This window comes from Vicia villosa, linkage group LG5, assembly GCF_029867415.1.
Source record: "Vicia villosa cultivar HV-30 ecotype Madison, WI linkage group LG5, Vvil1.0, whole genome shotgun sequence".
In the NCBI taxonomy this organism is placed as follows: domain Eukaryota; kingdom Viridiplantae; phylum Streptophyta; class Magnoliopsida; order Fabales; family Fabaceae; genus Vicia; species Vicia villosa.
The window spans coordinates 129653052-129666435 of NC_081184.1; the positions used below are offsets into that span (position 1 = coordinate 129653052).

Consider the following 13384-nt stretch of genomic DNA (forward strand, 5'->3'; position numbering starts at 1 on the left):
ACTCCATTCTAATTTAAACATATTTTCGCTCCATTCTAATTTAAACATATTTTTAAACATAATGAAATTGTGCTTCGCTCCATTCTAATTTAAACATAATGAAATTGTCAGTCCGCTCCGCTCTATTCTACTTTGTTCCATTTCATTCCATTATTTCTAAGATATCCCAATCATAGACTAAAAGTGTGTGTAACTTTAAGCCTAAAAATTATTTTCAACAAACACTTGACAGGTTGGGTATATATAACCACACTATAGAAAATTGACCATAGTAATGCAAGAAACCTCATTCGTTTAACATTCGCAAGTACTATTTACAAGCAGTAATAATACAATGATTTTATTCAAAATATGTTTCTTTGAATGTACAAAGCAATCATAACAGGCAACCATCTAGCTTCCACGATAAATTACATACAGAAGATACAGAGAAACTTATCATTACTTCAAATGATTAAAATCAAAAGATTGCTACACATTACAAAACACATGCCCCCCCCTGGTTATGAGGGAGAGAACAAGGGAAAAGATAAATAATGAGGAAAGTGCACATCCGATTCCCTTTTAACTTAGCTAATGGTAGAACTGCATGACGAGTCACGGTTTATCATACACAAATTTTGTTCTGGGATCTGCAATAACACCCTTCCCTCCATTTACTTCCAAGTCATGCCTGCGTGAATAGAAAGTATACAACAAATTAGTAAGTTCACCTACTAGTGGTGATACCCAATATGCTAGCACTTTTTCCGCTCCAAATATTTTTGTAAACAATAAATTGAAAGTAAAACATAGTACAAAATAGCATTAGAAAAAATGTTGATGGTGAAAACAAAGACTCAACTGAAACACAAAATCAGGGATGGTCAACTGTTCACGGGGTACATATCTAAAGAGCTGCAGAAGTCGGTCAACATATACCACTTTCTTCCAAACCTGAAAATTAGTAACTTTTAATAATGTATAATATAATATAGATGAATATGAGATTCTAAAATATATTTAGATTTCACTATATACCTCATTGTCAACAACCATTTGAAGTGCAAGTACTGCTGCTTTCAGTCCAAAAGTTGGATGAAGCACATATATTGCCTACACATCGGATTGAGAACACAAAATTAAGAGTGTAAGAGTTTAATGCATTATTAGGGCAATAGGCAATAGAGATAGTGCATATTTGTACCAATCCTTTTATAAAAAAAGTACATACATGCAGATTGCGCTGATGCTTCCGACCAAGTATTTGTTGCAATCTTTTCATCCAACCCAGATCTGGCTGCCTAAAACCAAAAACGGATGAGAAAGGTAAAAATCACCTGTCGACAAACAAGCATCACGGGATTTGCACACAAACCATGATCAACTAATAAATGCAGTTACTATACACAGTTCACAAAGCAAGTTGCTCTTCAAAATGTGATTCTCTTGCAGCTCACCCTTTTAATAGCTAAGCTGTCCTCAACAAAGTAGCTTAAAGTCACAATGAATCAAACCAAAGGGTTGCTCAAATTAAATATTAGGCTTTGTATTGAGTTTTTTGACGAATCAGCTTTGCATTAAGTCTTGGTAACTACATAAAGTAGTTAACTGGTTTCATTATACCATGGCTTAAGCCGATGGCCAGGCAGATGTTTCTACTTTTTATGAACTATGCAAAGTACTACAATTACAGTATAAGTTTGGAAACCAACATACTATTGTAAATGTGTACAACATAACTGATATTTCATGTCTTGACTATTGAATTTCTTGTTCCCTTCTCTAATTATATAAAAGCAGAAGAGATTACTAAAACTTAGGCTACCACACCATTTTAATTCATTTGACATGTTGATCACACCATTCACACAAAATAACTAGCTGGCGTTAACAATAAGCCATCTTCCCTTGCACATTCAAATTTTTTCCAATGAAAACAATCCTTGGCATATTGCAAAATGCAAACATATTATATTTTATGAAAAAACAGACCAATCAGTACATCCAAGAAATCAAATATTTGCACTTACACTTGAAGAGATGCGGCAGAATGGAAGTAGACAATAGTATAAGGTTTTTGTATTAAAGCCTCGAACTCCTAAAGTTCAACACGAACAAAATAAAGCTCAGAAATTACAAACATAAGTGTATAAGATGTCCAGCTTAAGTGTATAACTGAAATACCTTGACCACGTATAATACAAATCGTTCCAGATCAAGACACCTGAGCAAAAAGTGAGCCCCCACGACAACCATGACAGGACGACCATCACTGTCTACCCCTCCACGATAGCTGGAAAACACAAGTATCTCAGTCATTTGCAAGTATGAATAAAAATAAATCACATGTGGCATGCCCCTAACCTTGAAATGGGGCAACCACTCCTCACCCTGAAATTTTTTCACCAGGGAGAAAAAGCAAAGATCAATCTGAACACATGAATGAAGCATTCACATTGATTGGCAAAGGAAAGCAAAAATAAGTTTTAAATAGCTCAAAACTTCATTATGCGTTTAATGATGATTGACATCCGATAAGATTATTTTTGTGATAAACCAGATATCTCAAAAGCTTAAGCTGTTGAGTGAAAATACATAATGGATATGTTACTTTTGTATTTGATGCAACCCACATGCAAGAGCCCACTGGGGCTTCAAGCATGGACAATGTATTGGCTAACTCCACCTTGAGATGAAATTTAAATTTTATTTATAAGAACAAAAAACAGAAATGTCATAAAAATGAGACTGATTTATTAGAACTCAGTAATGCAAACCAGACGATATACTCACACAATTTTCATTTCTGCAATTTCAGAAAGATTTAAAGAGTTTGCTTTGGAAAGGTATCTAGAGTGAAGAGAATATTCTTCGGCAGCAGACAATGGAGGCCCTTCAAGGTTGCCATACCCAAGTAATTTAGCACAATTAAAGCCTCTTTGTGCTTCAGCAGTTTTCTCCCACTGCTCTAGACGCCTTTGATCGGGGTCTTTAATCAAGGACATAAAGGCGGGATCTAAAAATGAATCTAAATTTAATGATTTCCTACAACACAAAGATCAGGAAAATTCTATCAGAAGTGATATTAAAAAATGTGTGATGTTTCTGTTTAAGCACATACAACTAAATTGCAAGCAACTGTATATAAATTTGCTCAGACGCGTGATAGGTTCAATTCAGTATTTTAGGGCAGAAATGAGTAAGAACAGAAAAATAGAATAATAAAAAAGATGATTTGTATTCAAAATACTAGAGTTCAAATGGGATCTAGTAATACAAACAGTAGCAGTAGTATGCAGAAATAGAAATAGAAAGCATAAAGAAGCAAAAGCTGAAAATGGCAGAAAGCAGAAAGAAACTTAGAGAGGCTCTTAGAGAGGCCTTTTCTCTCCCATGAGGATTTCTCCACTCAATTTCTGGCTGCTCTGAATGGTGTCAGTCCTCAGATATTTATTCTCCAATCCTTGGTTATCTTTCCACTAGAATTCTGACAGCTGTCCCACCAGCTGTCCAGCCCCATGTGCAGTGTACTAACAACTTTTGTCCTACTCTCTCTCTCTCTCTCTCCCCTTCTTGCGTTTTCTCTCATATACCCTTCCATACCTACCAACGCGTTCTTCAGAGGCTTGTAAACTTGTAATAGAACATGTTAAATATATAATGTGGTCAACCAACATCTATATATGCTTGGATTGATTATGCATCTTGACTCTCCTGACTTCTAGTATTTATTTTCACAATGAAACATGCTGAGAAATCAACAAAGTAATGAAAATTTTAAAATTTAAAAAAAAATTACTTACTTTTGAACTAGGCCAATATCACTGACAGGAAGATCAACTGCAACATCAGATGGTCTTGAAACACTCTTTTTAGGCAAAGGCTTTATTCTGATTTTACGCTCATCTATGATAGTCTCACCATTTTCATCTCCAACATCTGCAGGAAGTTTCGACAATGCAACTTGCTCCTCATGTATATCCCGAGGAAAGTAAAGTGGAAGCAGCCTAGATGAAACAAGATGAAAGTAAAAAATAAATAACACACATTTTGGTTTTAAGGAAATTGCAGATATCAAAATAGAAAGGAAAAGAAAACTGCAGATACCAAAATAGAAAGAAAGAGAAAATGCAGAAAATACCTTTTATATATTTCAGTATCAGTTGTGCTCGTAGTGCAAAATACAACGGCTTCTAAGTTATTTTTCTGCTTTTCAAGGAACCGTCGCACAGTTCCTGAATAAAAGACATTAAAAGGAAAGGAAAATAAAATAAAATTTAGCCTAAGAGTAACAATGTCATCCACCAAACATCTGGAAGTAATTTTCAGCTTAACATGAATCACATATAAACTACATGCATTCCACAGGTGACAGACAGGGACATGAAAAATTAAGGAAGTCTTCAGAATTCGTACATTATGGTAGAATGACTTATGGAATAAACAAAATAGAAATATGATACAACCATGCATTTTTTTCTTAGTCAAGTTGCACCTGTCATCCTTCCCCATGATCGTTAATCTAAACACCAGTGAGTAACATAGAAAATCAATTAATGCGAAGTGTGAGGAATTGGCTGACAATTTATCATTTTATTTCACACTCTTTCCTTCCCTTCAAATATTTTTTCTTTATTATCAAATCAGCAACTCATTTTTCTGATCTTTGGCATTAATGCCTAGTAATTTATGTATGTTTGGAACTTAATGGAAGAGTGATAATGATCTTTGAAATTTCAATTTCCATGAGATTAGCATAGTTAATGTAACTAATGTATCAGGCCAAAATATAACAAGAAACAAACTGCAAAAGTAAAATCGTGCCAAAAAGAAAATCTCACTTATTGCTACATGAGCAGCAGGTTCTCGGGGATAGTTCTTTGCCTCAGTATAAATACATCCCATAGCAATGCTACATCAACATATGACTAAGATAAGTTGTGTATCTTTAAAAAAAACATTAAATTCCGAAAAAGAATAAATGCTGCAAGAAAATAAATAAAGTAAAAAATAATTTGGGGTGATAAGGAACCTTCGAAGTCCACTGTCGACTAAAAGCTCCAGGCAAGAACGGTAGCAATGACTTAAAGCATTCTCAGCAGCAGTATGGTACTTTACAGCATATTTGGGGCCAACGGTGTGGATAATTCTCCTATGGGAAATTTATTAACGTAAAGATCATGGTATAGTTTGGTAACAAAAGATAGAAACGTGGAATGCAACATCATAACTTGTGCAGCATGACATATTTAACATCTCAAGTCCTAACCACATGAAAAGAAAAAGCATGCACTTTAACATTTATAAGTAATACATAAGGTCCATGCCCAACAACCAACCACCATTCGACATAGAAAGTATGGGAGAGATCCTCTAAATCAATGCAACAACACATATTTAAATACATTCAGAATGTATATTCCACCAACAAGAGAAAAAACTGTAAACCGTGATTAATTGTAGAACTGAAAGGAGGCCAACAATCAAACCTAGCAGGAAGGTCATATGCATTGGTAACTTTAGCCATCCCTGTTCGACATCCACCCTGTTGACAATAAAGACGGCATTAGTTCATATTTTCTAGCATCATATCAAGAGAGTTTCTTCCCCAACACTACAAAAATATGACAATTTAATTGGAGCTGCTTTTTGCAAGTTTTTGACATGGTGAACCACAAATAAATAAAAACTGATAATAGAAAATAATAAATTTGTATCTTATGTCCCAAGCTCACATATATCAACCTCCAACATGGAGCACATAATACAATTTTACTAAATAATTAACTATACCAGAGTCGCACATTCTTCTGCAAGACCAGATCCAGCTGCAGCATGCAATCCAGGGCTGCTGTGTGCTTCATCCATATTCTGCAACCATAAGAAATGAAAACCAGATAGGAAATAAGATATTACTATCCTCGTTTTATTTACTGGTGCTCAGTCCTGACATGCTTAACATCCTCCTAATAGTTAATGAGTATTAAATAAAAAGATGGGTGAGTTTAATATTTGGAGAGCGGAAAATGCAATCAATACCTATTGGATTTGGCAATTAGGACTTGGGAGCATATAGAATATATCTCACATTCATGCAGTAATAATATAATATGCACGATATAAATTTCAAATTATAAAAATATTAATAGGTCTCATGAGACATGACATGTGCAAACAAATTTTGCAAGGAATAAGAAGAAAAAATGTCACTTGTCTAATTTATTTATCTAAGAATAAAGACCGTGCTTTTTTTGCTTGATATTTGGATCAAAATGGCTTAATGTTGTTTGATTGAATCAGAAAAACATAATCGCTGACCTATAAAGTTGTTACTTTAAAATACGGAAAAGCGTATTTGCATTTCAACATAGACTTTTAAATTACACAAAAAGTACCTCTAAAAATAATAACAACCAGAGGGTTTTCCTAATAGGTAGAGTCAGGTACACAGACCAAACAATGCCATTAAGTTCTATGATGGGTTAAATCCTCAACAAGACATTTATGATGTCAGTCATTTATAATGGTTCACTAAGCTACCAATAGATTTGCCCGAAAAATGAAGGACAAGAAAGCGCAAAATTAATGGTCCTATATTTTATTTAAAAACAGGTAATGAGACAACATCAAATAAATGATGATTGATTGGAAATATATTCCAACATAGTTTCTCATCGAAAAGTGGGGGACAACTTTCATCTTGTGGATGTGAACAACAATTCAAATGCCAAAACTAGCAACTTCCTTCCACCTCCTAACTCCCTCCATCCACCATAGTAACAATGACAGCATTGTCACTCATTCTCCCTTCATCCATCATGACCAATGCACTCCCTAGACTATGCATTGGCACAATTCATTCTACTTGAAAGCTTTCTAGACGATTTCTATTTGCACCATATTTTACATCCTCTCGATCTTCTGTTAAGGCATATTGGTTCAATTGTTGACCTGTTTGGTATAATATTTAAATGGTTCTCTAAAATGAGAGTCTATTCACTTAATCTCTTTTTAATTACATTTTGTCATAGTTCCATAACTATGGCTTTTGAACTTAATCCATCTATAGTTAGCACAACACAATCGATAGTATCTCCCTTGTTCTTACAATTGACTGAAGACTTTCCCACTTTTCATCTTGAATTTGCTTCAACCTGAGTTTCTCACTAAGCAATTTTTTATATCCAAATTCATAAGTTATACCTTTCTACCCCCAAGACATTGTTAAATATCAAAAGAAAAAAGCCAAAGCATTTCCATAGAAAATGGGTTGCTTATCAAAGGTCCGTCCCCCTATAATGTATAAAAGGCCTGAGAATGGGAGAACATTTTCAATTTTTCTGTTTCATGACAAAACAAACACTTCAATAATAAATTAACCACATCAGTATCCTTTGTGGTCCAACATGTTCCCTAGGAGTCTTTATCGTCTCATAAAAGAATGAAGAAAGGATAACATAAGGCAAGAAACATAAAAGTCATCTAAGTGTCCATAACACTGCAATAATGGCTAATAAGATGGATGTTTGGACTGTAACTTTCAGCCAGCAGGAAATTTTGCAATTTTATCATAAATTTCCTATACTTGGTTATCTACGAGAAAAGAAAGTTAGAGTTGCATCACAAGGTCCCATGAATCACGACAATAATAACTGCAGCTTTGTAGTTGCCAAACCTACAACTCAATTCTACAGAAGATAGTGCTCAGCTCAACTCAACAATACTACATTAACGATTAATCAGGAGGGGAAGAGCTAGAAAAAATATAAGAGAAACCATTAAAAAAATCTTGAAATTAACAAATTGGATAGAAACACTGTATTAATAGAACATTATGGCAGAATTTGATCCATGTAGTTAACCCCACTTAGTGGGAGAAGGCTTGATCGTTATTGTTGTTGTTAGGAGGGGAAGCAAAAGTAACTAGATAAATAAGATCATCAATTAGTTAGAGCATTTAGTTTATCAGAGAGGAAAGAAACCTGTTAAAGGAGAATTCTAAATCATTCAATCAAAATTTAAACAAAAAACTAAAGAAAAAAGCAAGACAGTGCCCACCTCATTAGTCGAGTTTACAACAGCATCCACCTCAAGATTCCAGGGATTCCCCCTCCACAAATAAATCCTCGAATTAATTTCATGATCAACCGGAAATCTCGATACAGACGAGCCACCATCTGCTCCTGAAGTTGATGCTAAAGGATCCGGGAAGTAAGAATTTGAAAACGGAACCTCTCCATTTTCATTCCCTAACGACTGATCAGCATCATTCCATCGAGGAACTTGATCTAAAGTCACAACAGAGTCGCTGCTGTCAGTAGGCAATCCACCGCGAGGTGTAGCTGAAACAGCCACAGGCCTTTGCATTCCAGGTACTTCAATAAACAGCAACACTCAACTTGTTCAAGCTTCTACAATCAATAACCTAGCATGAAATTCTCGTAAGATAAGCTACAAACAACTAGTCAAAAAATGATCAAAGAGAATAATAATCAGCAACAAGCACCTTTGAGGCATAAAACCAGAAATTAGGTTCTAGGTTAAAATTTGAAAGCAATTGGTAACAGAATTCAATTGAAAAATAATAAAAAGTAGCAGTAAGGTGGAATTGATAAAATTAGTTAGATTCAGAAACGTATTAAGAGAAAACCTGAAATTGATGAGATTGTGAGGTGAGGAACAAGAAGAATAGAAGAACGAAGGTTGAATAATATTGTGTGAGAATATGATAAGGAAAAATGCGATAATTGAGATTGGTAATGATGATGATGGATTGGTTGATAAAACGGTGAACTTGCAATTGAAAATGTAAAAATTGTATTATTGGCTATTTTATTTTTATTTATTACAGGAAATTCGTATTTTTATTTTTATATAGTTAAGATTATTATTATTAGTAGTAAATTAGTAATAGTGATAAAAAATAAAGGAAGGTGGTATTAGAATAACGACAAAGGAAAACAGAAATTATGGTTTGTCTTCTACTGCTGTTAGGGTTCGATAATCGAGATCCTCTAAATATGCGGTGAGGAGCTCTTTTGGAAGAAAAAAAAATTGAATCTAACTTCAACCGGTGGAATTGAAATCTACTATCTACCCATTAATAATCAATTGACCAAACTACCAATAATATCCTTTCCTCAAAAAAAATTTACACTACTAAAAGGATATTTTAGTAATTAACAAATTAACACTACAACTTTTATATTTTCCAATAACTATTTGACACTTGGCATTTCTCCATAATAAACCTACACATCTTTACACTCTTTTCACTCTCTCATTTTACTCTCTCATTTTAAGTCGTTTTCCCTCTCTTGCTCTCTTTTTCTCTCCTTCCCTCTTCTCTCTCTTTAAACCCTAAAAATGTCTCTTCTTCTTCTCTTTCAGTTAGGGCACAAACGAAAACACACTACTTCTAGGTATTTCTCAGCACGCGTCGTAGTCACAACAACATCCACCATGAATCCTAATAGGTTTGACTTCTCATATGTGTATTTTCCTTTCATACATCGATTAATGATTCTCCTTTATTCAATTATATGATTCTCCTTTATGTGAGTTTTATTATAGGTTAACTTTGATGCAAAGACTGAGTATGATAAGATCTAGAATTACTAAGCCCTACAAGAGGTTTTCAACAAGCTAATAATATGGCCAACAGGTGTGTGTTATGGTATGTTTTCTTGAATCCTGTAGTTGTTGTTAGTTCTGTTGTTGTTGTTGCTGCAGGAAAGTACCCTTTATTAACCATAACAACTTCCAAAAAAACCTGGAAATTGGTTTGGTGTTCGATTTGAATCTGAAGTAAAGATCGATCCGTGACTTCGGCATAAGGAGAGTCTGAGAGAGGGTGGTTCCGAACATCATTTCTTTTGTTAAGTTTTGTTTAAATCACGGTAAGTTTCATTTAGTTTGATCTCAAACCTGACTTGATCTACATTTGTTATGAATTTGAATTTACATTAGTTTGATCTCAAAGCTGTTTGAATTTGATATGATACTAAAGATTTGGATTTATTTTTTCTTCTTTTAGGATAATGAAAAACAAGTCAGGGAAGAATTTGATATGATACTAAATATTCTCTTAGCTACTGCTTTTTATTAAACAGCTAAAACATTTGCTTATCCTTATTTACTTCATATATTTTTTGATTTTAGAGTTGTTTGTTTCCTCTTCTTATTTCCAAGAGAGTCCAATGCCAGATCCATCTGAATTATTTTCTAATGTACATGTTAAAGGATACATAGTTGAGTTATAGATTCCATCCATATTCACTATCCGTTGATTAAAATTAAACTATAAGAATAGTAAATTTATAGATACGGAGTGAGAGTTAAGTTGTCATAAATAGGAAATTTAATAGTCCCCAAATTGGTGAAAATAAAGAAGAGTAAAAGATTTTTCTACAAAACTAATCTTTGAGCCCTTGGGTTGAGTTTCCCCGCGTATATAGTCAATTTATACTCTTGAGCGGCAATGAGAGTTGATTGAATACTTTTTGACATGTATTTTTTGTTGGAGAGCATATGTATGTAGATTGACAAAAGCCTTCATTTCTGGTGCAAATGACTTCATTTCTTCTTTCCTGACTTGATCTACATTTGTTATTTGATCACAAACCTGCCAATTGTTTTATAACTACAACATGTTTGGATGGAACATTGCCCAGTAACCATTTGGACCGCGGATTTGAATCTGGTGCAAATAGTTGGCTTATTCATCTTGAGGTATGTAAAATAATATCCAGACTTTAATATCAATACTTGCTTTAACTCTCCCATCTTTGAGGCTGCAACTTATGTATACTCAAGTATTTGTTTTAATTGTCCACTTTATCTAATTTTTTTAAACTGGAATAGAGTCAATTTAAGGTACTGTGACGGAGGATATTTTACGGGAGATAGTGAAAATGAGGCCAGTGAAGAAAATCTTATCTTAATAAGCATTCCTATGGAAACTGTCATTGAAAGATTTGATTTTGCAATCCATTATTGTGTGACCGTATCGGGATTTGATTCTTTTTACAGGTTGTGCTCTGTCAACACTTCAAACGGCTTCATTAGTAGAGAAGTCCAGACATAAGCCACAAGAGAGGATGATAATTTTATCAGATATAAGTTGATTTTCCAAGTTTTGATTGATATTGCTATGTCATCCATATGTCGCGGCTAAAGGGTTCTTTTTGTTGCAGGCACTTAAAACCAGTAACTATGATGCTGAACATTTTGTATGTTTAGAGTAATGTACCAATCAAGGATGGTAAAGTGACATTTTGTATATTTAGAGTCATGTACCAACCAAGTTCATCTTCTGACTTTTCTCTGGTATTTATGCTTCGAAATCATTTTTCATATAACCAAATATGAGTATTCATAGGATCTTTCAATTATATTGCTGAATGACATGTTTATTGTTGACTGACATGGTTCAATTATATTTGGTTATTTGGTCATGTACAACACTTAAATTGGTGCTTCAATGGACTGTGTTAGTTGTGAATACATGTTGTAAGTTTGAATTTTTGGCTTTAATAATGATGATTTCTCAAGTCAGTTATATTTTGATTAATTTGAGTTACTTTAGATGTCATATTTTAAAATTGGGAGCATTTAGATTAGAATAAAAATCTACATGTGATTTGATTTCTTTATTTTGATGGAATGTAGTAGTTGTGAATGCATGTTGTGACTGTAGTCTCTTAATATCTTACTCTTTATGTTAATGCAGCCAAAGTTTTCCTCTAGAACTAAAAGTTGACTCCAAACACTGATGCACAAGTTTTGGTTCAATGTTTGGAAAAGAAATAAATGAAATTAGAAGACCTTTATTTTTTCAGTCTAAATTAAAACGTTGACCAATTTATTACTCTTATATGTAATTCATTGCACTCTTATATGTTAAACAATATAATATTTATTAACCTTTATTGAAAATCAATTAGCAATTATCTCATTTATTACCATCAATTTATTTTTGTAGAAGGATGAGTCATTTGAAAAACATTTTTATCCACAAAAGGCAATAAGCTTTTTTGGACCTGTTAGTTTGTAAATGGGTGCTATTCACAAAAGGCATTGATCCAATTATCTCATTTACTACTCTTATATAGAATTATGCAGGTGCTGGACCTGTTAGTTTGTAAAGGGGTGCTGTACAGATTAGACACAAAAGACAATATATTTGTAAAACAAGAGTTGAAGCACCTGTTTGTACAATTTAAACACAAAAGACAATAAACTTTTTTTTATCTCATGATAAATAAGGCTTATTTAAATAAATAATGATATTAATTTATCAAATACAAAAGCTGAATGATTGAATAAGCAATTGATTACATAACTTTATATAAATTTAATAAATTTAATGTGTTATAAATCACCATAAACATTATAACCCCTAATTCAATGTCATCATCAAATATTTTAGTTATTTGAGAAAGTATTATATTTTAATAAATTCAAAGTTTGATTGCATTTTTTAGTTATTTGAGAAATAATATATTTTTCGTCTCTATAAATATCTCAATATTCATTTTTAGTCCCTATTAAAAAAATAATATATTTTAGTCCTTACAAAATTCTTATACATGTAAATTTAGCCCCTCATATTAAACCAATTTGTATTTTTGAATGATTATTTTAAAAACATGTTTAGTACGTTATAAAAAATTCATTTGAAGAAAAAAAACTCAAAATTTAATTTTTAAGTCGAAATTTTCATTATTTTCATCATTATTTTTAAAATTTAATAAAAACAGCTTGAATTTAATTCTTCTTATTTAAAAATTCTAAAATTTAGAGAAGAAATATTTGATTGTATTCTAATCATTATTATTTCAATGTCAACCATTTCACTTATATATATATATATATATATATATATATATATATATATATATATATATATATATATATATATATATATATATATATAATTGTAAAAAATATTTTTAATTATATGTGGTTAAGTTTACATTTATATAAATATAAATATGAGTGAAAATATTTGTTTTTAATACAAATTTAATCATTTATATTAATTTATTATCATTAAAAATACTAATTAGTTTATTTTTTAATTTTAAGTTATGTTTTATTTTTAATAACCAAAATCTATCATTATTTCACTGGTCATTATCGCAATAATACCTTTTTTATTTTTATCAACAAAGTATTTATAAATGTTTATAGTTAGTTATTATTGATATTTATAAATATTTATCGTTATTAAATATATTTGATTTATAATGTTTGTGATTTGCTACGAATTTTATTACTGAAACTCACTATTTTTACGGGTCACTATTGTCATAATACTTTTCTTATGTGAATTTTGTCACTGAAACTCACTATTTTTACGGGTCATCTTATATGAATTTTATCACTGAAACTCACTACT

At 32.2% G+C, this 13384-nt stretch overlaps 1 protein-coding gene and 1 long non-coding RNA gene across 4 annotated transcripts; one reads left to right on the plus strand and one right to left on the minus strand.

Moving 5' to 3' along the window:
- Positions 1-313: 313 nt before the first annotated feature.
- LOC131602474 (uncharacterized) lies at positions 314-8788 on the minus strand. Of its 3 annotated transcripts, none has more exons than XM_058874597.1 (15): positions 8633-8787; positions 8041-8407; positions 5776-5853; positions 5472-5527; positions 5015-5134; positions 4824-4894; positions 4124-4217; positions 3786-3989; positions 2776-3027; positions 2167-2275; positions 2013-2080; positions 1214-1283; positions 1021-1095; positions 845-936; positions 314-673 (listed from the first exon to the last, which is right to left on the minus strand). In XM_058874597.1, exons 2-15 carry the CDS (start codon positions 8347-8349, stop codon positions 598-600), a joined length of 1674 nt encoding a protein of 557 aa, XP_058730580.1. In that variant the 5' UTR covers positions 8350-8407; positions 8633-8787; the 3' UTR covers positions 314-597. The 3 variants fall into 3 exon arrangements, 2 of the variants coding, with proteins under 2 accessions (XP_058730580.1, XP_058730581.1); XM_058874598.1 differs by having other exon boundaries at positions 8041-8393; positions 8633-8783; XR_009284098.1 differs by lacking the exon at positions 314-673 and having other exon boundaries at positions 872-936; positions 1214-1279; positions 8633-8788.
- Positions 8789-9265: 477 nt separating this feature from the next.
- Positions 9266-11453, plus strand: LOC131602475 (uncharacterized). The gene is made up of 2 exons (XR_009284099.1): positions 9266-9458; positions 9556-11453. It is a non-coding gene; the product is annotated as an uncharacterized LOC131602475 (long non-coding RNA).
- The last annotated feature ends 1931 nt before the right edge of the window (positions 11454-13384 follow it).

Coding starts and splice junctions, on each gene's coding strand:
- LOC131602474 (XM_058874597.1), bottom strand. CDS start 8,349: ATGCAAAGGCCTGTGGCTGTTTCAGCTACACCTCGCGGTGGATTGCCT. Junction 4,218..4,823: donor TGCTGCTCATGTAGCAATAA/GTGAGATTTTCT, acceptor TCTTTTATTCAG/GAACTGTGCGACGGTTCCTT. Junction 674..844: donor ATCCCTGATTTTGTGTTTCA/GTTGAGTCTTTG, acceptor CTATTCACGCAG/GCATGACTTGGAAGTAAATG.